The 21,236-nt window shown below is 42.8% G+C and overlaps 1 protein-coding gene and 1 non-coding gene across 11 annotated transcripts in view; both read left to right on the top strand.

Moving 5' to 3' along the window:
- ift172 (intraflagellar transport 172) overlaps window positions 1-21,236 on the top strand; it is a 226,881-nt gene that overhangs the window by 21,103 nt on the left and 184,542 nt on the right. For 5 of the 10 annotated variants that reach the window (XR_011340510.1, XR_011340509.1, XM_069886600.1 and 2 more), the window contains exons 1-3: window positions 9,177-9,296; window positions 9,903-10,046; window positions 15,718-15,830. Coding sequence is in view for 8 of the 10 variants with exons in the window: in XM_069886600.1 (XP_069742701.1) it covers window positions 9,210-9,296; window positions 9,903-10,046; window positions 15,718-15,830 (344 nt within the window). In the remaining 2 variants the exon portion in view is untranslated. The other 5 variants (XM_069886602.1, XM_069886607.1, XM_069886605.1 and 2 more) reach the window with 5 other exon arrangements.
- Window positions 8,762-8,833, top strand: trnaa-ugc (transfer RNA alanine (anticodon UGC)). The gene has a single exon. It is a non-coding gene; the product is annotated as a tRNA-Ala (tRNA).

A 21,236-nucleotide genomic window follows, 5' to 3' on the forward strand; every position in this document is an offset into this window, starting at 1 on the left:
CCTCCCTCTAACTGCCCCTCGCACCACCATAACTTCCCCTGCCCATTACTCCTCACCTGCAGCTTCTGCCCACCCCTGCTTACCCACCCACTCAGGCCCAGCGCGCTGCCGATCAGCCTTTGCGGACAGCCACCATCTCTCTCTTCACGTGCAGGGCCGAACCAGTCGTCCCTGGGGTCCGTGCGGGTGCAAGCGCTGAAGGCTGTGGCGACAGGGAGAAGTGCGCTCGCGCTGTGGAAGGGCCGTCCGGTGCCAGTCGCGCGGGGCTCGCGCTGCCCGGGGGCCGTGCGCAGCCTGCCATGTCCGTCGCGCCGACAGGAAATCACAGGTGCTCACCCATCCGCCGCACCGCTTGACAGGTGGGAGAAGTGACTGGTTGTCCGGGGAGCCTTCCAACTGGCTTGCCGGCTGATGACATCGACAGACTTCTCGTGTTACAATTTCTCGTGTTACAATGGGGAAGGATGTGCAATGAAGGGGGAGGATGGTGGGGGTGACGTTACCAAAAAACAGCATCGGCTCCCGCTGCAGGTCGGGCCACCTCTAATACATTTTTGAAATGATCTTGCGGGCCAAATATAATTATACCGTGGGCCAAAGTTTGACATGTGTGGACTAGACTTTTTATTGGTAACTGGAGTCTGATACCCACAGCCCTTATAGCAGCTGGACTTGCTATTCTGGCCATTATGGTGTTCCCCTGCCTAAAGACTTGTGTGAAGTATTTAATTCAACCCTTGTCAGATCACTATAACCCAAAGGATATATGTTTCCCAAATTCTGTCTGATGATGCTGAGACTGCAGTTCGTTTACTGACTCGCTGGGAAAAATACCAGGTTTACAAGTAATACATTCCAGTTGAGAATTCACGAAGCGTAGCTAAAAGAAAAGTGAGGATTGTGAGAGATGAGTAAAAAACTAATATGAAAATATGAGAGATTAAGAAAGCTAGTATGGATATATGTGTAATGAATAAAGCCAGTATGAATAGGATAAGGGTAGATAATAGAATGTAAAGTTAGTCTGAATAAGATAAGTTCTGCATATGTAATTAGTAAGCCTTAGACAAGAATTAGCAAGTTCTGCTCAAAGAAAAGTGAGGATTGTGAGAGATGAGAAAAACTAATATGAAAATATGAGAGATTAAGAAAGCTAGCATGGATATATGTGTAATGAATAAAGCCAGTATGAATAGGATAAGGGTAGATAATAGAATGTAAAGTTAGTCTGAATAAGATAAGTTCTGCATATGTAATTAGTAAGCCTTAGACAAGAATTAGCAAGTTCTGCTCAAAGAAAAGTGAGGATTGTGAGAGATGAGAAAAACTAATATGAAAATATGAGAGATTAAGAAAGCTAGCATGGATATATGTGTAATGAATAAAGCCAGTATGAATAGATAAGGGTAGATAATAGAATTTAAAGTTAGTCTGAATAAGATAAGTTCTGCATTTGTAATTAGTAAGCCTTAGACAAGAATTAGCAAGTTCTGCATATAAGAGTTAGTAAGCCCTGAGGGTTGGGAAGGTGTGAATAAGGACAAAGGCAAAGGACAATAAGGACAATGACATAATGGGACACAGACAGGATACCCCCTAGTCCTCCAAGTTCACAGAACAGCACTTAGGCAGACAGGATTGCCTAATGCCAAACTTATCCAGGAGGCAGAAGAATGTTAGGGGGTGGAGGGTACCTCTACACTGAAATGAACTGTATAAAAGTTGGGTGAGCCCCAGTATGTGTGTGTATTCCCAGGGTAAGGGTAAGCACCCAACTTTGCATTGTTGTATAATAAATGTTCTTTGTTCTCAATTTTTGTCTCGAGCAATTTCTGTGAAGGTACTTCTGTTTCTTACAGGGATCAGTGGTGGTTTGTTATCAGTTTTGTTTGTCACCTGAGTCAACAATCTGGATCTAAATGTAATGAATCAGCAAATTTGCAGATGACACTAAGATTAGGGGTGACGTGGACAATGAGGAAGGCTCTCAAAGCTTGTAGCAGAATCAGGATCAGCTAGAAATGTGGATAAATGGCAGATAAGAATTAAATGTGGACAAGTGTGCAGTGTTGTTCTTGGGGAGGAGGTCAAAGGAGGCTAGGACATACATGTTAAACAATAGGGCACTGCAAAGTATGGTAGAACAGAGTGTGGATGCATCATTTCTTGAAAGTGGTATCATAGGTGGAGAGGGTCATAAAAAGAACCTTTGACACATTGGTCTTAAAAAATCAAAATATTAAGTGCAGGAGTTGGGAAATTACATTGAACTTGTACAAGACATTGGTGAGGCAAAATTTAGAATATTGTGTACAGTTTGGTCACCAAACTACAGGAAAGATATCAATAAGGTTGAAAGAGTACAGACAATTTACAAGGATGTTGCTAGGTGTTGAGCTGAGTTATCATGAAAGATTGAATAGTTTAGACTTTATTCCCACGAATGTCCAAGAGCAGGCTTTTCCAGTGAAGTTAGAGTCAAAAATGGAAGGTCATGGGTTAAAGGTGAAACATGAAATTTTTAAGGGCAACCTTGAGGGAACTTTTTCCACTCAGAGAGTGATAAGAGTGTGGAAGAGCTGTCAGCAGGTTTGATTATGACATTTAAGAGAAGACTAGGCAGCACCAATGCAGTTTTCAATATAGCAGAGCAAAAGTTGAGTCTTGTCTGTTTAGGCTTGTAACATGGATTGCTCAACATAGCAAACAAAAAGACATTTAAAGAAAGTGGGATGAGCCAACAGAGGTTAATGTGGGTGAGAACAAGTTCTGCCAGGTAGAGGATGGGGACTGGTTGGGTAAGTTGTTGAGAAAGAAAGGGCTTTGAGACCTTCAAGTTCAATTTATTATCATCTGATTGTACTAATACAGCCCGACAAAGCAGCGTTCTCTTGTCCTTGGTCCAAAATAGGCAGGCACACAACTAGACATAACACACATACAGACATACAATTCGTATACAGGACAAATTGATATTGTATCCTTGGGAAGATGTTCATTTTCATACAGTTTATCCTTCCTATCAATGTTAGTGGTAAGTCTTTCCAGTGCTCTAAGTCATCTTTTAATTTTTTCATTAATGGCTGATAATTTAGTTTATGTAGATGGCCGAGATTATTATTTAGTTGTATACCTAGGTATCGAATTGCTTGTGTTTGCCATCTAAATGGTGATTCTTTCTTAAACTTTGTGAAATCCGCATTATTCATTGGCATTGCTTCACTTTTATTTGCGTTGATCTTGTACCCCGATACTTCTCCATATTCCTTCAATTTCTTATGTAATTCTTTTATTGATAATTCTGGTTCTGTTAAGTATACTCTGACGTCATCTGCAAATAGACTGATTTTATATTCCTTCTCTTATTTTTAAACCTCTTATTTTATTTTTTGTTCCTATCAGTTCTGCCAATGGTTCTATAGCTGACGCGAACAGTGAGGGAGATAGTGGACATCCCTACCAAGTTGACCTGCTTAATTTAAATTGGTTTGATATATATCCATTTACTGTCACCTTCGCCAATGGTCCCTTATATAATGCTTTAATCCAATTAATATATTTCTCTGGTAGGTTGAACCTCTGTAGTACTTTGAATAAATAATTCCATTCTACTCTGTCAAAGGCTTTTTCTGCATCTAAGGCAACCGACACTGTTGGCATCTTTTTTCCTTGTACTGCATGGATTAAGTTAATGAACTTTCAGATATTGTCCATTGTTCGTCTTTTCTTAATAAATCCCATTTGATCTAGTTTTACTATTTTTGGTTCACAGTCGGCCAATCTATGTTGAGTCGAGATATTGGTCTATACGATGCTGGTGTTAGTGGATCTTTCCCCGGCTTTGGTATTACTGTAATTATTGCTGTTTTGCATGAATCTGCATGTTTTGTGTTTCTTCAATCTGGTTCATTACTTCCAGGAGAGGAGGAATTAATAAATCTTTAAATGTTTTATAGAATTCTATTGGGAGTCCGTCCTCTCCCGGTGTTTTATTGTTCGGTAGTTTTTTTAATATATCCTGTATTTCCTCTATTTCAAATGGTTTTATTAATTTGTTTTGCTCCTCTTCTTGCAATTTTGGTAGTTCAATTTTAGCTAGAAACTCATTTATTTTGTATTCTTTCCCTTTGTTCTCAGTTCGATATAATTGCTCGTAGAATTCCTTGAAGTTTTTATGATCTCTGTTGGGTTATATGTAATTTGTTTGTCCTTTTTCTTTGTTCTGTTTAAAGCTGCCAAGCTAGTATTTTGTGCATTTTTTCTCCTAGCTCATAATATTTCTGTTTTGTCTTCATTATGTTCTTCTCCACCTTGTACGTTTGTAGTGTTTCGTATTTTATTTTTTTTTGTCCGCCAATTCTCTTCTTTTTGTTGTATCTTCCCTTGTTGCTAATTTTTTTTTCTGATACAATATAATTGGTTGCACAGGCAATACACCATGCCCCAAAAGTTAAATAAATGGGACCCAACAGTATCAGATAGATGTTTTCGCTGTAAGAAGGAAACAGGTACAACAGTACATGCAATTTGGGCATGTGAGAAAGTGGAAAAGTTTTGGGAAGATCTAAATCAGGTATTAAATAAAATCACAAAAAGCAACATACCAAAAAATCCAGAGATCTTTCTTTAAAGTAATATAAAAAGAAAAGAACTTGACCTTGATTTGGGTGGAACACAAAAAAGATTTATTATGATAGCCTTAGCTGTGGCAAAAAATGTATTATGTCAACCTGGAAATCAGAAGATTGCCTGAGAATACAGCAATGAATAAATGTATTCCATTGGAAAAAATAACATATAATTTAAGAAATAACATCACAGTATTCAAACAAATTTGGGAACTGTACATGGAACACAACAGAGAAGTCCTACTGTGGACTTCCACAACCTAAAATGACAGAATGAGAAGAAGATGAAATGAACTGACCCAGTGTATAAAAGTAGATGACACAATTTTCTTGTTTATTTTCATTGTGTGATGACATTGTTTAATGGGTTTAATGTATCATATATGTTGAACGTTGAGTGGGTGGGGAGGGGGGTGGGAAGGAGGGAGGGAAGGGAGGGGGGAAAAAGGGGAGAAAATTACACTGTATATTCAAGAGGGAAAGGTTTATGTATATTTGGTCAATATGGTTCATAGTGTGAAAAATAAAAATTAAAAAAAAAAGAATGTACAACATTGCGAGAGGGTGTGCTGTACGCTATCATGCGATGCTGCCATCACACAGCATTGCGAGAGAGTAGTGTACTGTGGAAGGTTGACTTGATGGTGGCTGGTAGCCTTCCTGCTTCAGTCTTCTCAGTTAGTGAAGTCATTGTTGCGCATTCGTGGCAAGAGAGATGTGTGTCCATAATAGGTCACACTTGTAAGTGGATTCCAAGGAACTTGGTGCTCTCTACTCTCTCCACTATTGAAATATTGGTGTGCAGTGGAGGGTGGTTGTTCTTAGACCTCCCGAATACATGATCATCTCAATCTGTATTGGGGAATGGAGACTTTTCAATATTTCAATTCACTATGAGCTCCAATTGCTTTTATTTTTCTTCATGATCTTTTCAACCGAGGGTGCAATTTGCTGGTGCTTGTGGGGTCTTGCTGTGCACAGATTGGCTGCTATGTTTCTAAACACTGGCTCCAACTTCAATACTACTCCATAGCTGACAAATATTAGACATTGGACAACCATGATGAAAATGAGGCAGTTGATCTGAAGAAAATTTAAGTTGTTGAAGTGATTCAGGGCATGTGGATTTAGATCGAGAGAGACTGGACCATAAAGGAAAAAAATAGTCAAAGTGGGTGGTGCCACCCCCCCCCCCCACCCAAGGATGGTGGAAAGATCCAAGGGGGTGGTGAGGAAAAAGGTGGTGGTCAGAGGGGTGACAAACTCAGCCCGCAACACTCATCATTCACTATATGTCAGGTTAGGAGGGGGTGGGGGGGGGGTGACTGCCTGGGATAGTAATGGCTAAAGATGGTCACTGTAAATTGGTTTACTACAAGTTTTATTTGTGAAATATATATTCTTGTTTATAGTGTTAGATTAGTTGTTGCTTTAAATTTGCAGTGGACCGAATACCAAGAAAGAGGTGTATGTTTGTTGTATTTGTGTAGGGAGAGGGGTGGGGGTGGGTAGTCATTAGGAATGTGACTTGGGAGCCAAGGGGGTGGCAGCCCGAGAAAGTTTGGGAACTACTGATGTAAGATACCAGATTGATGGGGTAGGAGTATGGGGTCTGCTGGGACAGTTGCGTTTGTGGACCTTGGCAGTGTGTGGTTGGGAAACAATGAGGTTGGATGTTGTGAGAGGGAGATGACTGGGAGTGATGATGTTAGAGATGGTGGGTAAAATGATGGCTTGATGTTTTTTGATAGAGACCTGTTCAAGGGGTAAGTAGGAGGAGGTGTCTGAGAGCATCACCCTGTCTGCAAGTTTGATCGTAAGTTGAGGATTGGTGCAGAGAGATTGGAGGGCAGAGTATTGCAAGGGTGTGAGATTAGAATAAGTTAGGGGAGTGGTGAAGTTGAGACAGTTGATGGCTCAAAGGTAGTTGGAAATATAAAGATCCAGAGTAGGCAGAGGGCCAGGATGAGGTGTCCAAGAGGAGGAAAAGGGCTTAAGGTGGTAAAAAGGGTTTTCATTGAAGGAGTGGAAAATCATGGTGTAAGAAGTGGGCACAGAGACAGAGACGATGGGAAAATTAGGCATTATGGTGTATGTGGAACTCATTGAGGTGTGGGTGAAAGGGGATGAAGGAGAGATCTTTGCTTAGGACTGAGCATTCTGTCTCCAACAGGAAGGTTAGAAGGGACAGTAAAGTCCAGACAGGGGTCATTGGGGTGAATGGTGTAGGGGGGAGGCAGGTGGGGTGATCAGGGGTAGAGGTGGAGGATTGGGGGAATCCAGGGTGAGGAAGTGGAGGGTGGGGATGTCAGACTTACTATATGTGAATCATGGTCCAAAGAAACACTGTTTCATCTGGTTGTTAAACTTGAACTTCAACTTACCTCATTGCTTCTTTCATACAGTACTTCAAAGTTTATGATTGCTTATTATCTAAATAGCCATCAATCTCTTTCTTGAAAACACTAGGTGCTAAACCTCCACAGGCTTCTGGGTGGAAGATTCTTAAGGTTCACTACCCTCTGAATAAAGGATTGTTTTTCTTATCTCCTTCCTGAATGGCTGATCTTTTATTTTGAGAACTGTAAACCTAGCCAAGGGAAAACATTACCATGCATTTAACCTGACAAGCCCCAGAAGAACTTTATTCATTTCAAAAGAAGCACCAGTAATTTTTACCAACTCATCAGAATGCAGACTCAGTTTGCTTGGCCACTTATACAAAAACTCAGGGCAATCTGGAGAATTTCCTTTAAGTCAGAAGACCAGAGCTGCAAATCGTATTCTGGGTTTGATTTCACTAGAGCCTTTTATAATTGGAGCAAGATGCCTCTACTCTTGTGAACAAATTATTTTAGAATGAAAGATGATATATCACAAATCTTCCATTATAGCTTGCTGTACTCACATTCAGTCATTTGTGTGAGAGATAATAGAATATAGGAAGTAAAGCTAGTATGAATGAAATAAGGAATACTAGACTAGATTAGAGAAAGTTAAGTAAGTGCTGAGTAGGGATGAATTCCGATAAGGGTGTGAGGAAGGGTTATTGTGATAGAAAGAATTAGCAAGTTCTGCATATAGGAATTAGTAAGTCCTGGGGGTTGAGATGAGTGAATAAGGACAATGACATGATGGGACCCAGACAGGATACCCCATGGTCTTTCAAGTTTACAAGAAACTACATGTCGGCAGACAAAGAATTACCACATGCCAAACCAATCCAGGAGGCAGAAGAATGTTAAGGGGGGGGGGAAGGGTACCTCGACATTGAAATGAACTGTATAAAAGTTGGGTGAGCCCCAGTATATGTGTGTATTCCCATGGTAAGGGGAAGCACCCAACTTTGCACTGTTGAACAATAAATGTTCTTTGTTCTCAATTTTTGTCTCGAGCCAAATCTGTGAAGGTACTTCTGTTTCTCACATTTGTGTACAAAGGCACCCAAATCTAGTATTTTCAGCCCTACGTTTTATCTGATGCTCTCATCCAAATCCTCCAGCACTGATCCCTGTTGCCCTTGTCAGAAATGTCATACTCATGTATTTGATACCAAGGAACACAATGTGGATCACCATCGCCACAATAATAACAATAACAATAATAATAATAATTTAAGGCTCAACACCAGCTTTTTTTTAAACGATTACAGGCCTCTCGTATTAAAATCAATTTCTAAAGGTTGCAAGGATGATGTTTTTGGCCGTGTTTTACTGACAGACTTCTGTCAAATATTATAGAATCGACAAACTGTTGCGCAAGATCATTCTGCCTTCTGGAGGACTCGAATAGCACTGAATAATTTTCACTGTCCTCGTTATTTTCAGTGGCCTGTCTTCCCACCTGATGTCATGCTGCACTTCATTATTTTTATTAATTTGATCTCTGCTCTCAATTTGGAAATCTAGTATAAAATAGCATGACATTGCACCTTTTGGTTAGAATATTAAGAATCGTGATGTAGTCTGAATCCTACTATTTATCGAAGATTGGAGAAGAAAGAAATATCCCAGCGGGCTTCTGGGTGTTCAGAACGAAATGTTGGCAGCCCTCAAATGGCCCCAGCAAGAACAAAGGACAACATCAAGGAAACGATCAACAGAAGACACTTCCGCAACTTACTGTTCAACGGTGGGGATGTAGCTCAGTGGTAGAGCGCATGCTTTGCATGTATGAGGCCCCGGGTTCAATCCCCGGCATCTCCACATTTTGCTCAATTCTGCTGCCTTTTACTGAGACCAAACAGTCTCACAACAGAAAGAGGAATAGGAAAATCAACACATTTCGGCATCTCCGAAATCATCCGCGTTGACGGTTTCCGTTGCCAACCTGCCGTGATTCACAGGCAGCGTCGTAACCCGACCGTGCTCATCTGAGCTCGAAAGGGGGAAATGGGTGGGACTAGTCACTAGGGTAACCGGCTGCCAATGGGAGGGAAGCTTGTGACGAGGGCGACCGCGGCTCCAGCGACCAGCAGGAAACAAAGTGAGGTGACGACATGCAGCTGAAGCACCTGAAAACCCTGTTGACGCCGCAGGTACAATTGGGGGTGGCGTGGGTCGGGCCACTCCGTCCGGATGTATGTGCTTTGGAGGAGCAGGCGGAGTCGAGAGACCCGGGCCTACCCATCGGTCGGGGTCGTGTTTCCCGATTTTAGCTGAAACCTGGGTCTGACTCCATCTGTAACTTGTGAAAGCTGAACAAATGCTTCCTTTCATTTCACCACCTCGGTCCGCTGCAAGGAACTTTCCAGAAATGTGACCAGAACACCAGAAAGACGAGAACTCTGCAGACCCCTCCCCATTTTGGACATGGTTAAGATTTCGGAAAGTTCACACTTTTGGACTTAAGTTTATCATCTCAATATCATTTGTACCATAATATGCCCTTCCTTTCGTCCAGCCATCTCTTTATTTCAAATCTCGTCACAGGACTTGTGCTCCTTGGCCAACCATTTCACTCATCTCAATTTTACCTACCGGTCACCAGACACCATTCAGACATGGTCCATTTCGAAGTACAAACCAAATATCTTTCGGAAAAAGCCACCAAGTTTGAAAATTTAAAGCATGGTCTGAAATGTTTGTTCTTGCACTGCTCAATACTTAATGATTCCGGAGATGATAAGCAGATGTGGAGTGAGTGCTCGAGATGGCAGATAACTTTCATTTTAGTGAACAGAATCCCCAGAACTTAGCACGAGATCAGATATATCCACGTTTCTTCTGCTTGCATTAAATATCATTTAAAGATAAATTTCTGTTTATATTTAAGGATGGTGCTGCAAAAGTTATGTGTATGTCATGGGCCCCCAACAACGCCAAGTTTGCAGTCTGCACGGTCGACAGAGTTGTTCTTCTTTATGATGAAACTGGAGAAAGAAGAGATAAATTCTCCACTAAACCTGCTGATTCTAAGGTAAAATAAAATGGTTGTTTTAAATGGATGCAGTAAGGTGCACAGTAATTTTTTCTTGATTAGGAAGTTCTGTTATCAGTAAATTGTGCAGTTGAGTACTGGAGCTGCATTCACTATAATGGTGAGCAAATAAATTGTGAGGACATCAAGAACCTGCAAAGTGATTATACAGTAGATGGGTGAAATGATCGGGACATGACTAAGCAGATGAAATATAATGTGAAGGTGTCCACTTTGAAATTAAGAATGAAAAGGCAGATTATTAATTAAATAGAATGGAATTTACAAAATATTGTGGCTCAAATGGAGCACCAAAATTAGCATTGAAGTCTAGCAAATAATTAGTTGGACTCATAATGTTGGCATTTATAGCAAGAAAAATAGAGAATACTACAGCAGATGCATTGAATGTTAGGTATTTACGCCTGTGTATTTCACTCTTACATACTGTGTATCACGGGGATCCATTTTAGTTCTGGAGTAAAGAATGAATGAAGCACTCTGTCTCAGTGTGCAGTGTTTGTCCTTGAAACATCAAATATACCGTAGCGGACCGGCCCACAAAATGGCTGACAAATGCAGCGACCGCACGGACCTGGGAGTGATACCAGCTGTCGTCCCAGGTGACCTCAGGATGGTGGGAAGACAGCGAGCTGTGGTGTGAACGTCAGCCAATTCCAGGACGGTGCTCCAATGATGTGGGGCCATGACGTCAGCACCTGGGACCCATATAAATGTGGCAGCCAGTGCAATAAGCCAGTCTTGACTTTAAGGCTTATGTGTGCATATCATTCTTCTTCACGTCCGCGTAGTGCGAATGCTACATTGGTGGCCCCAACAGGTCCATCTGGCAGTTGGACCCAAAGATGACAAACCAGACGGAGCTAGCGACCATCCATCCCGTCTCACTCAGGTTCCCACCATTTTGGGTGTCTCAGTCACGTGTGGTTCGAGCAGGCTTAGGCTCAGTTCCAGCTTCAATACATTGCCGACGACGACAACCGCTACCTCTACGTTGTAAGTGCACTCAATCAAGACACAGTGACAAGGGTCATAGATTTCCTATGGCAGCCTCCAGAGCAAGGCAAGTATGTAGCTCTCCCAGCGTGAGTGCGCCATCCAATTGCTGTATCTGAAAGGATTGGGGACGGCCCCATCCGCCCTAATGAGCAAAATTCTCACATTGACAGAGGGCCACAAGTCTTGCCTGCTCTGCGAGCAGATCTTTCTGGAGCAGGTGCCCGAGGATATCCAATTCTTGCTCATGGTCAAGGACTTCAGCAACCCCTGGAGGGTTGTGGCCCGAGTGGATATGTTCTGGAGAGCGAAGAAGTATACCAGCACTGTCATAGACCACATCAGCAAGCCCCACAAACAGCTGACTGCAAGGCCAAGACCAGCGGAGAGGCAAGTTAATACCCAGGGAAAATACTGCTGCTATCATCAGCTATGAGGTGTAGAGGTCCGTCGATGCCACCAACCCTGTGAATTTCCGGGAAATGCCCTGTCCAAACCACTTTGATGGCTACGGCGGTTGGCCCACATGATAGCCTTGTCTACGTTTGGGATTCCTTGTCAGGCAGGCATTTCCTGGTCAACATTGGTGCCAAGATAAGTGTCCTGCCCCCTGCTGGCCTTGACACCCGCAATGGCAACCAGGGCCAACAGCCCCTCCATCAGGAATTTTGATACCCGTACCGACCCCCTTCGGTTCAGCAACAGCCGGTTTACATGGACCTTTACCCTTGTGGCAGTGGCACAACCACTCCTGGGGCCTGATTTCCTTCATGCCCACTGCTTGCTTGTAGATCTCAAGGGGCGGTGTTTGGTGCACACCAGAACTTTTCAAACTCTACCTCTGGGGGATGCCAAACTACCTGCCCCCCACCTTGACTTTATAACGCTTTCAGATAATAGGTTCCCCTGCATCCTGGTGAAGTTCCCCTCAATAATGGCACCACAGTTCTCCGTGGCCAAGCCAAAGCACTGGATAAGGCATCACATTCAGATTGAGGGTCCCCTACTCCACGCCAGGGCTCGCTGGCTCCCTCCTGAAAAGCTCAGCCCAACGAAGGAGGAGTTCAAGAAAATGGAGGAGCTGGGGATTGTGCGGTGCTCCAACAGTCCCTGCGCCTCCCCCTCCACATTGTGCGGGGGAGGGGGGGGTGTTGGCCATGTGGCGACTACTGCTGCTTCAACGAGGCCACCATGCCCAACAGATATCCTGTGCCCCCATCCAAGACTTCTTTGCCAACCTGCATGGGGAATGGGTGTTTTCCACAGGGGACCTTATCCGGGGGTACCACCACAGCCCGGTTCACTTCCAGGATTTCCCCAAGACCATGCTTATCACCCCCTTTGGCCTGTATGAATTCCTGTGTGTTGCCTTTGGTTTGAAAAATGCGACACAAGCTTTCCAGCAGCTGATTGACAAAGTGGGCCGGGACCTCCCATTTGCATTCATCTATTTGGATGATATCCTGGCTAGCTGCAGCTGCAAAGACCATGCAGCCCACGTGAGACAATTGTGCACCTGGTTGAGTGAATTCGGTTTGACAATTAACCCCGCAAAGTTCCAATTCGGCCTGGACATTATCAATTTTCTGGGGCACAGGATAAACAAACACTGGGAAACACCCCTCCCTGAAAAGGTTGAGGCAATCCGGCACTTCGCCAAGCCATGAACAGTAAGGGGGGTACAGGAATTTGCCAGTATGATAAACTTTTACCACAGATTCATACTGACAGTGGCCTGCATCATGTGCCCCCTCTTTGCACTAATGGCGGGCAAGTCAAAGGACATTACCTGGGACGATGAGTCTTCAAGGGCATTCCAGAATGCCAAAGACGTGCTGGTCAATGCCACCCTCCTGGTACACCCCAGACCAGAGGCACCTACTGCTCTGACAGTTGATGCCTCAAGCACAGTGGTAGGAGGTGTACTGGAACAGCTCATTGAAGACCAGTGGCAACCCATGACCTTTTTCAGCAGACACCTCTGCCCCACAGAGCGCAAATACAGCACTTTTGACAGATCTATTGGCACTATACCTGCCGGTAAGACATTTTTGTTACTTTTTGGAAGGTCGGCACTTCAAGGTCTTCACCGATCACAAGCCATTGAACTTTGCCTTGCATAAAGTATCAGACCCGTGGTCAGCCTGACTACAGAGACACGTGCCCTATGTGTCCAAATTTACCACGGATATACAGCAGATCGTGGGGAAAAGCAATGTGGTAGCCTACCCTCTGTCACGCCCCGCGATCAAGTCAGTCCATGCCCTGTCCCAGGGGTCGACTACATGGGCCTTGCCAAAGCGCAGCAGCAGGACCCTAAGATCCCCGCATATAGGATAGCTGTCACCTGTCTCAAGGTGGAAGATGTCCCCGTCAGCCCAGGTAACCTGGCACTACTCTGCGACATTTCCCCCAGCAGCCTTCGCCTCATTGCCCCAGTTGCATGGAGGTGCCAGGTTTTTGATGCCAGACGCAACCTAGTGCATCTGGCAATACGAGCCACAATCAAGATCGAGGCAAGCAGGTTTGTCCGGCATGGTCTCCTTGAGCAAGTCAGCCAGTGGGCCAAGACTTGCTCAAACTGCTAGTACTCAAAAATGCAGACTCACAAAGGCGTCCACGCAGACTTTTGACCAGCGCGGTGCAGGTTCAGCCACATACATTTTGATATAGTGGGGCCGCTACCAGCTTCCCATGGAGTGAGATACCTGCTGACCATGGTTGACCATTCCACGAGATGGCCTCAGGCGGTCCCACTGGCTGATACCACCACAGAAACCCGTGCCAGGGCCCACATCACCATGAGGGTTCCAGATTCTGGCTCCCAGAGCACCTAACCTCAGACAGAGGGGCACAATTTACCTCTGGGCCCTGGCCAGTGCTGGGTAACTTCCTGGGGATACAGCTCCACCACACCATGGCATATCATCCAATGGGTTGGTGGACCGGTTTCACAGGCACGTGAAGGCAGCCTTAATGGCCCAGCTCAAGGGTCCCAACTGGGTAGACAAACTGCCTTGGGTCCTGCTGGAGAGTCACACCTCGCCGAAGGAAGACTTCAATGCCTCGACGACAGAGATGGCCTGTGGCTCACCTTTAATCATTCTGAGGGAGTTCCTGGCCCCCGATTAAACACCTGGAAGACCCTGTGGCCATCCTTGAGAACTTGCGGCGAAAGCTGAGGACCCTGGTCCTGCGACAACCTCCAACACATGGCCAGCCCAACCATCACATCCCCAGGGACTTAAAGACTTGTCAGTATGTGTTCGGACCAGTCCGCAAAATGGCCGACGTCAGCGTGGACCTCGGGGTGACAACGGCTGTTGTCCCAGGTGTCCTCCCGCAAGGTGGGAAGATGATGAACTGTGGTGGGAACGTCGGCTGATCCCAGGCTAGCACTGATGATGCGGGGCCCTGGCATCAGTGCCTTGGACCCATATAAACATGACGGTCAGTGCAATAAACCAGTCTTGACTTCAAAAGTTTGGTGTTTCTGCTGTTCTTTTCACACCCATGTAGCATGAAAACTAAACCACAATATTTTGAAGCAAATTTACAGGCTGATGGTGAGTCCTCATCATCGAAGTACTGCGTACAGTTTTAATCTGATGGAGTAGAAACCCAACCTGCTCATTGTTTTTTTTTTCATGTTTAGAGGTGTGGAGAATTGACAGGGTCCAAGAGGATAATTCAACTCGTGGTGTGATCAAAAGTTAGAGTGAATGGATTCAGCATAAGGGGTTGCTCATTTCATACAGACATGAAGAATTTCTTCTTTTGGAGGACCCTGAATCTGTGGAATTCTCTACCCCAAAAAGCTGTAGAGACAGTATCATTGGGTATATTCAAGGTGGAGAATGACAGACATTTGAACTCCAAGCAAATGTATGGGTACAAATAAAGAGCAGGAAAGTGAATGAACCAAGATTATATTGAATGGCACAGCAGACTTGAGCCAATTAGTCTGTTCCTGCTGCTTATTATCTTATCTTTTTATTAGCGATTTTATTTATGCAATTAGATATTAACAATAATCAGTTTTGGGAGCTGTAAAACCTTGATTGCAAGTTTAGTCATCTGAATTATCGCTGCTAAAAATTGAACCAATTCTCACCATAAGCTATTTAGATTAAAAATGCAGAGGAGGGAAACTTGTTTTGTGTCAACTTTTGTTCGATATAAAATACCTTGATGGATTTTGAATCTTGAAATTTATCTTGTATTCAGAGTGACGCAGAAGGAAATCATTTGCCCACCTAGTACATTTTGACAATTGAAGGACAAATGCCATTGGTTCTCCTTCCCCTCTCCAATCCTTTCTTTCACCTTGTTTAATAAAATACATTTTCAGTTTATAATGGAAATTAAACTTTGATTTACTATATAGAATATAGTATCTGGTTCTGTGCACTGCTATTAGAAATGGATTAATTTGTTTTTTAACAACCTGCAGAGTGGTGACCTCATCCAATGTTAATCCTCTTAGAGGACTGGTTCATTATAGATCTGCAAACCATTTAAAATGTAACAAATCAAAAATATTAAATTTTCTGGCATTTAATCAGCTGAGTTTTCTGCAAAGCTTTTGGAGTAGTGTATTTGTTTTTTTTATATATATTGTAACAAGTTATTTAAAACATTTAATATTTTTCAGTATGGCAAGAAAAGCTATGTGGTCAAAGGTATGGCTTTTTCCCCAGATTCCACCAAAATAGCCATTGGGCAGACAGACAGTATCATTTACGTGTATAAAATTGGAGAAGAATGGTAAGTCATTTAATGAATGGAATTTGCAGAATATGTATTGGATTAGCTCTATGGTGAGTTAAGGCATGTGGGGTGAAGGGCCTGTATCTGGGCAGTATGTTTACATACTGAGTTTGAATTAATGCAACTTAATGCTTAACTGACCCATTTACTTTGTAGTCGTCTTGAGAGTTCAGGTAAAGTTTGCTGTGCATGGATTTTATTGAGCTAATGTTTTCTACTGCAGACCATTGTTAAAGATTCCTCAGCTTGTCCATCTGCAAAACTCCCTTTCTGTACAGTGGCTTAGAATTCAGATTTGAATGCACACAAGTTTATTGGTTTCCGTTGTAAAAATAGAAAAACAAGTATTTTTTAATTGTTGCAATACAACTGAATATTGACATGTAAAACGATCTTGGTTCATGAGTTGCAGAAAGTAAATGACAAAGAAGGGAAATGATATGTTGGTCTTGTGTTTGCAAAAGAGTTGATTGCAAAAATTGTTCAGGGTTTTGTTGAGTGCAGTCTGCTATTTTGATCTCTGTGCCTCTGACCCTAGAGGTTATAAATTTTCTAGGATGAGTAGTTATTATGATTGGCCTAAATTCACTGGCATTTATAAGAAAGTAGTAGAATCTCTTTTGCCATGTAAGACTCCAAGGGGCAGTGATGGATGCTCCAAAGCTGTTTTCTCTGCTTCTCATGGAGATGGACAACCAGAGGGTAAAGGATCAGGTGTTTAACATTTCAATTTAAACATACAGCGCAATAACAGGCCAACGGGAGTGTGGCATCCATAAACATCAATTAAGCTACCAACTCTGCACACTTTGTTTTTGGCAGATGGGAGGAAACCCACGCAGGCACAGGAAAACACGTTGATAATTCTTTTTCTCCCACTGATCCTGCTTCACCTGCTGAGTTCCTCCAGCATACAGTTCATTAAGTGGTGGTTCTACTGTTTTACTATATGGAACTTCAACAACTTATTGTTCGACAATTTATTTTGTGCTGATCAAGTTTAGCACCTGGATTTTTATTATCAGAATTGTTAACTTTGATGAAGTGGGTGGGGGGGAAAGAAAATGTCACTGTGTATACTCAATGAAGAATATTTGTATTATATTGTTATTGACATGGTTCATAGTGCAATAAACAAAAAAAATCAAAAAGAATTGTTGACTTTTTCGCATAAGAAACGCAGTGGATTGTCTTCAGTGTCACGACAGAAACTACACAAGGAGTATCTCTTTGAACTTTCAGATTTCCAAATCTGTTGTGACATCAGGTTTACAGAATACTTGCTTAATCAGCTCAACACTTTAATTCAGCTTGCCTGGGCTCGTCAATGGCAATACCCTTATGATCAAAACATTCAAAATTCCAACTTTAGTTTTGCAAGGCCAAAAGGAGAGATTTTAAATTTAAATTATACAATTTAAATTTAGATATACAGCATGGTAACAGGCCATTTCGTCCCATGAGTCTGTGCTGTCCAATTTACACCCAATTAACCAACACTCCCAGTATGTTTCAAACGGTGGGAGTAACTGGAGCCCCTGGGGAAACCCATGCAGACGTGAGGAGAATGTACAAAATCCGTACAGCGTGGGATACAATCTCTGGTCCTGATCACTGGTGCTATTAAGGCATTGCGCTAACTGCTACGTCAACTATGCCACACATATCAAAACATAGAGGAGTTATGGCCCAGTCTCTTCAGAAAGACATGTAATGAACTCATTGAGACAGTGTTGACCAAAAATTAACCAAAATACCACTATCTTTTTAAAGCAACAAACCCCGAGTTTAAGACACTGCAAGAAAAATCCTTTTCCTTACATAAAGATAAATCCAAGGACATTTACATTTTGAATTCTTGTCATACAGACATTGCTATTCTATAGAACAGTCATAAAATAAAACAACTTTTCTAACTGCTCAAGTACAAAGTCTTTCCCCATCAAAACAATTTTTTGTGAAAATTGATGACTATTAATTAGGTTAGGATGAGTAGCCTTGTATGGTTAATAAAAAGACAATCACGAAGAGTTTGTGTCAATCAATTGTCGGAGGTGAGATTCTTTATTATTATAGAAAGATCAATTTGGAGGTTTGAATTTTGGCCATTTGCAATGAAACTGCAATTAGGTCTGATCAACCATTTACAGACAAAGAATTTAAATTTTAAATTGAGATATACAGCGCAGTAACAGGCCCTTCTGGCCAATGAGTCCACGCTACTCAAATACCCCAATTTAACATAACCCCTCTACGTTTTGAGGGGTGGGAGGAAACTGGAGTGCCCAGAGGAAACCCACACAAACAAGGGGAGAATGTACAAACCTCTTACAAACAGAACCACATTCAAACCTGGATTGCTGGCACAGTAATTGCATTGCACCAAACGTTAGGCTAACTGTGCCACTCAAAAAGAGGAAAAGCTATTAATTCCATCTCCAGAGTGAGTTATGTGCAGAATCAAAGCTCGAGCTAGTTGTAGGAGATGAAGTTGTAATTACCTACCTGGACGTCACCTGAAAAGGTTCAGATCAAACATATAGTTCAAGGGAAGACACCTATAAAGTCTAAAGATTCAGCGGAAGAATTCCTGAGCATGAGACCTGGGCCCTTGGTGAAATGATCAATTGACTGAAATTTGAATAATTCTTTGAGGGCCATACAGAGATGGGAAGGTCAAGATATAAAATGATTAGATGGCAATTTCAAAACCATGGAACAAGGCAAATAATAATAAAAAACATAATTATTTAATTCTTACTCTGAAGATTTAGTTAAGAATTGTATTTGGTTATATTAAAAAAAATACAACATACTTTGGTGTGGCAGATATTGTATTTTGTGTTGTATGTAGATGTACTTTTGGAGGAGCTAGATTGTGAGGGTTTAGAGTGTAGGTCGCGTCACACAAACTCTTCACAAAACAGATCTTATTTAAAATGCAAGAGTTTGTCTGAAGCCAGTCATGCAGCACCGAGAACCTTTGCAAAGACAATAAAACAATGAGACTGTTTTGCTAAAGAATTTTAAAAGCAGCTGTGAATGGATTATTTTGAAAGCAACAGATGAACAAGCTCAGAAGATTGGGTCTGGTGCCACAATCTGTCTGGTTGCAGTTGCTGTTCGAAGAGGACATGTTGTTTTGCAAGCAGAGTGGGAGAGAAGACCAAACAGGTTTTCTCTGAGAGAGAGAGGGAGAGAATTCAGTTCGAGTTCTGCAGTGGCTTTTGGAAGCTGGCAGCTTGTTTAAACCCCACTTTGAAAGACGGGTTGTGAGTTCTGAGTTCAGCCTGTTGAAAACCCTTGTGGTTGATACAAGAGGAAATGGCTGGCTAGAGTGTTTCACCTGAAATAAGGGAAACAAGAAGAACTCTGGTGACCTGGAAGAAGAGGTTATCATTTGGAAATCCTTGATGGGGCAAGTTTCTTTGACAAGACACTGAAGTAACTGATGGGAAGTGTCATGATAATGAATATGTATGAGATATACCGGAAGTCACGTGGTATGAGAGAGAGAGAGAGAGAGATAAGAACACAAGCAAGAAAACAAAGTACACCGAAGCAGAGTTTATGGTCATAGAAGAGAGGGGAGAACCATTGCTGAGTAGAAGCACAGCGCAAGACCTGGCAATACTTCATATTGGAGCTTGTGTCAATTCAATTCAGTCATACGAGGATATGAAGGAAGAATTCCCCGCAGTCTTCCAAGGAGTAGGAAAGCTGAAAGGTCGACAATTGAAGCTAGCGGTAGATGAAACGGTCAAACCCAAGGCACAACCAATGCGCCGAACTCCATTTGACCTTCGTGGGAAAGTCGAAGCCAAAATTAAAGAATTGATCGAACAAGACATTATTGAACCGGTGGAACATTTGACACAATGGGTCAGTCCCATAGTGATTGTGCCCAAACCAAAGGGTGACATAAGACTATGTGTTGACATGAGAATGGCCAATGAAGCTATAATTAGAGAACGACACCCTATACCAACGGTGGAGGAAATACTTCAAGAACTAACTACCAGCAAGGTATTCTCAAAAATTGATCTGAAATGGGGCTATTATCAATTAGAGCTGGATCCAGGTTCCCGAGGTGTGACAACATTTGTGACTCACTGTGGATTGTATCGTTACAAGAGACTATCATTTGGAATTAATGCAGCTTCGGAGATCTACCAGTATGAAATCCATAGAGTGATTCAAGGCATTCCTGGAGTTGCCAATATTTCTGACGACATCATAGTCCATGCACCAACGAAGGAAGAGCATGACAAACGGTTGAGGCGTGTACTATCTAGACTACAGGAGGCAGGCCTTACCGTGAATGGAAACAAGTGCCAGTTCGGTGTGTCAGAAATGGACTTCATGGGACACAGACTTACACGGGAAGGACTAAACCCTGCAGAGGCCAAGGTGAAAGCTATTGCAGAGGCACGTGCACCTCAGAACGCAACGGAGGTGAGGAGTTTCCTGGGATTGGTCAATTTTTGTGCAAAGTTCATTCCTAATTTCGCTACAGTGGCAGAACCACTAAGGAAACTAACCAGGAAAGGTGTACCATTTCATTTTGGATCTGAGCAGAAGAAAGCGTTCACAGCGCTGAAGCAAAGCCTGACAGATGCAAAAACTCTTGGATATCACGATCCGGCGGCATCAACCAAAGTCATAGCGGATGCCAGCCCGGTTGGTTTAGGAGCCGTGTTGGTCCAGATGTATGATGGAGGACCAAGAATCATTGCCTATGCCAGCAGATCATTATAAGATGTGGAAAGAAGATACTCTCAGACAGAGAAAGAAGCACTCGGACTTGTATGGGCCTGTGAGAGGTTCCATGCATATTTATATGGCATTGAATTTGAACTCATCACAGATCATAAGCCATTGGAGGTGATCTATGCACCTAGATCCAAACCATGTGCCAGAATAGAGAGATGGGTACTCAGACTACAACCCTACATATATAAAGTAATCCACATTGCAGGGAAAGCAAACATTGCTGATCCGCTGTCCAGATTGGTGAAGGTTGGTGGTCCACAATCCAAGTCAGAATTGGGAACAGAAACAGAGAGCTTTGTACGCTTCGTAGCTATTCAGTCGACACCGAAAGCTGTGACTACGAAGGAAGTCGAGAGAGAATCCGAACGTGATCCAGAACTCATGGAAGTAAGAGAATGCATACAGAGTGGACAATGGGACAAGTGTACTCACAAGGCTTACATTCCCATTAGAGACGAACTTTGTTGCATCGGACAGTGTGTATTAAGAGGTTGCAGATTGGTGTTACCGCAAAGATTGAGACCGAAGATCGTATCCTTAGCGCATGAAGGACACCTAGGCATTGTTGGTACCAAGCAAAACCTCAGGACCAAGGTATGGTGGCCAGGTTGTGATAAAGACGCAGAGAGA

Source organism: Narcine bancroftii, chromosome 6 (genome assembly GCF_036971445.1).
Source record: "Narcine bancroftii isolate sNarBan1 chromosome 6, sNarBan1.hap1, whole genome shotgun sequence".
Classification (NCBI taxonomy): Eukaryota; Metazoa; Chordata; class Chondrichthyes; order Torpediniformes; family Narcinidae; genus Narcine; species Narcine bancroftii.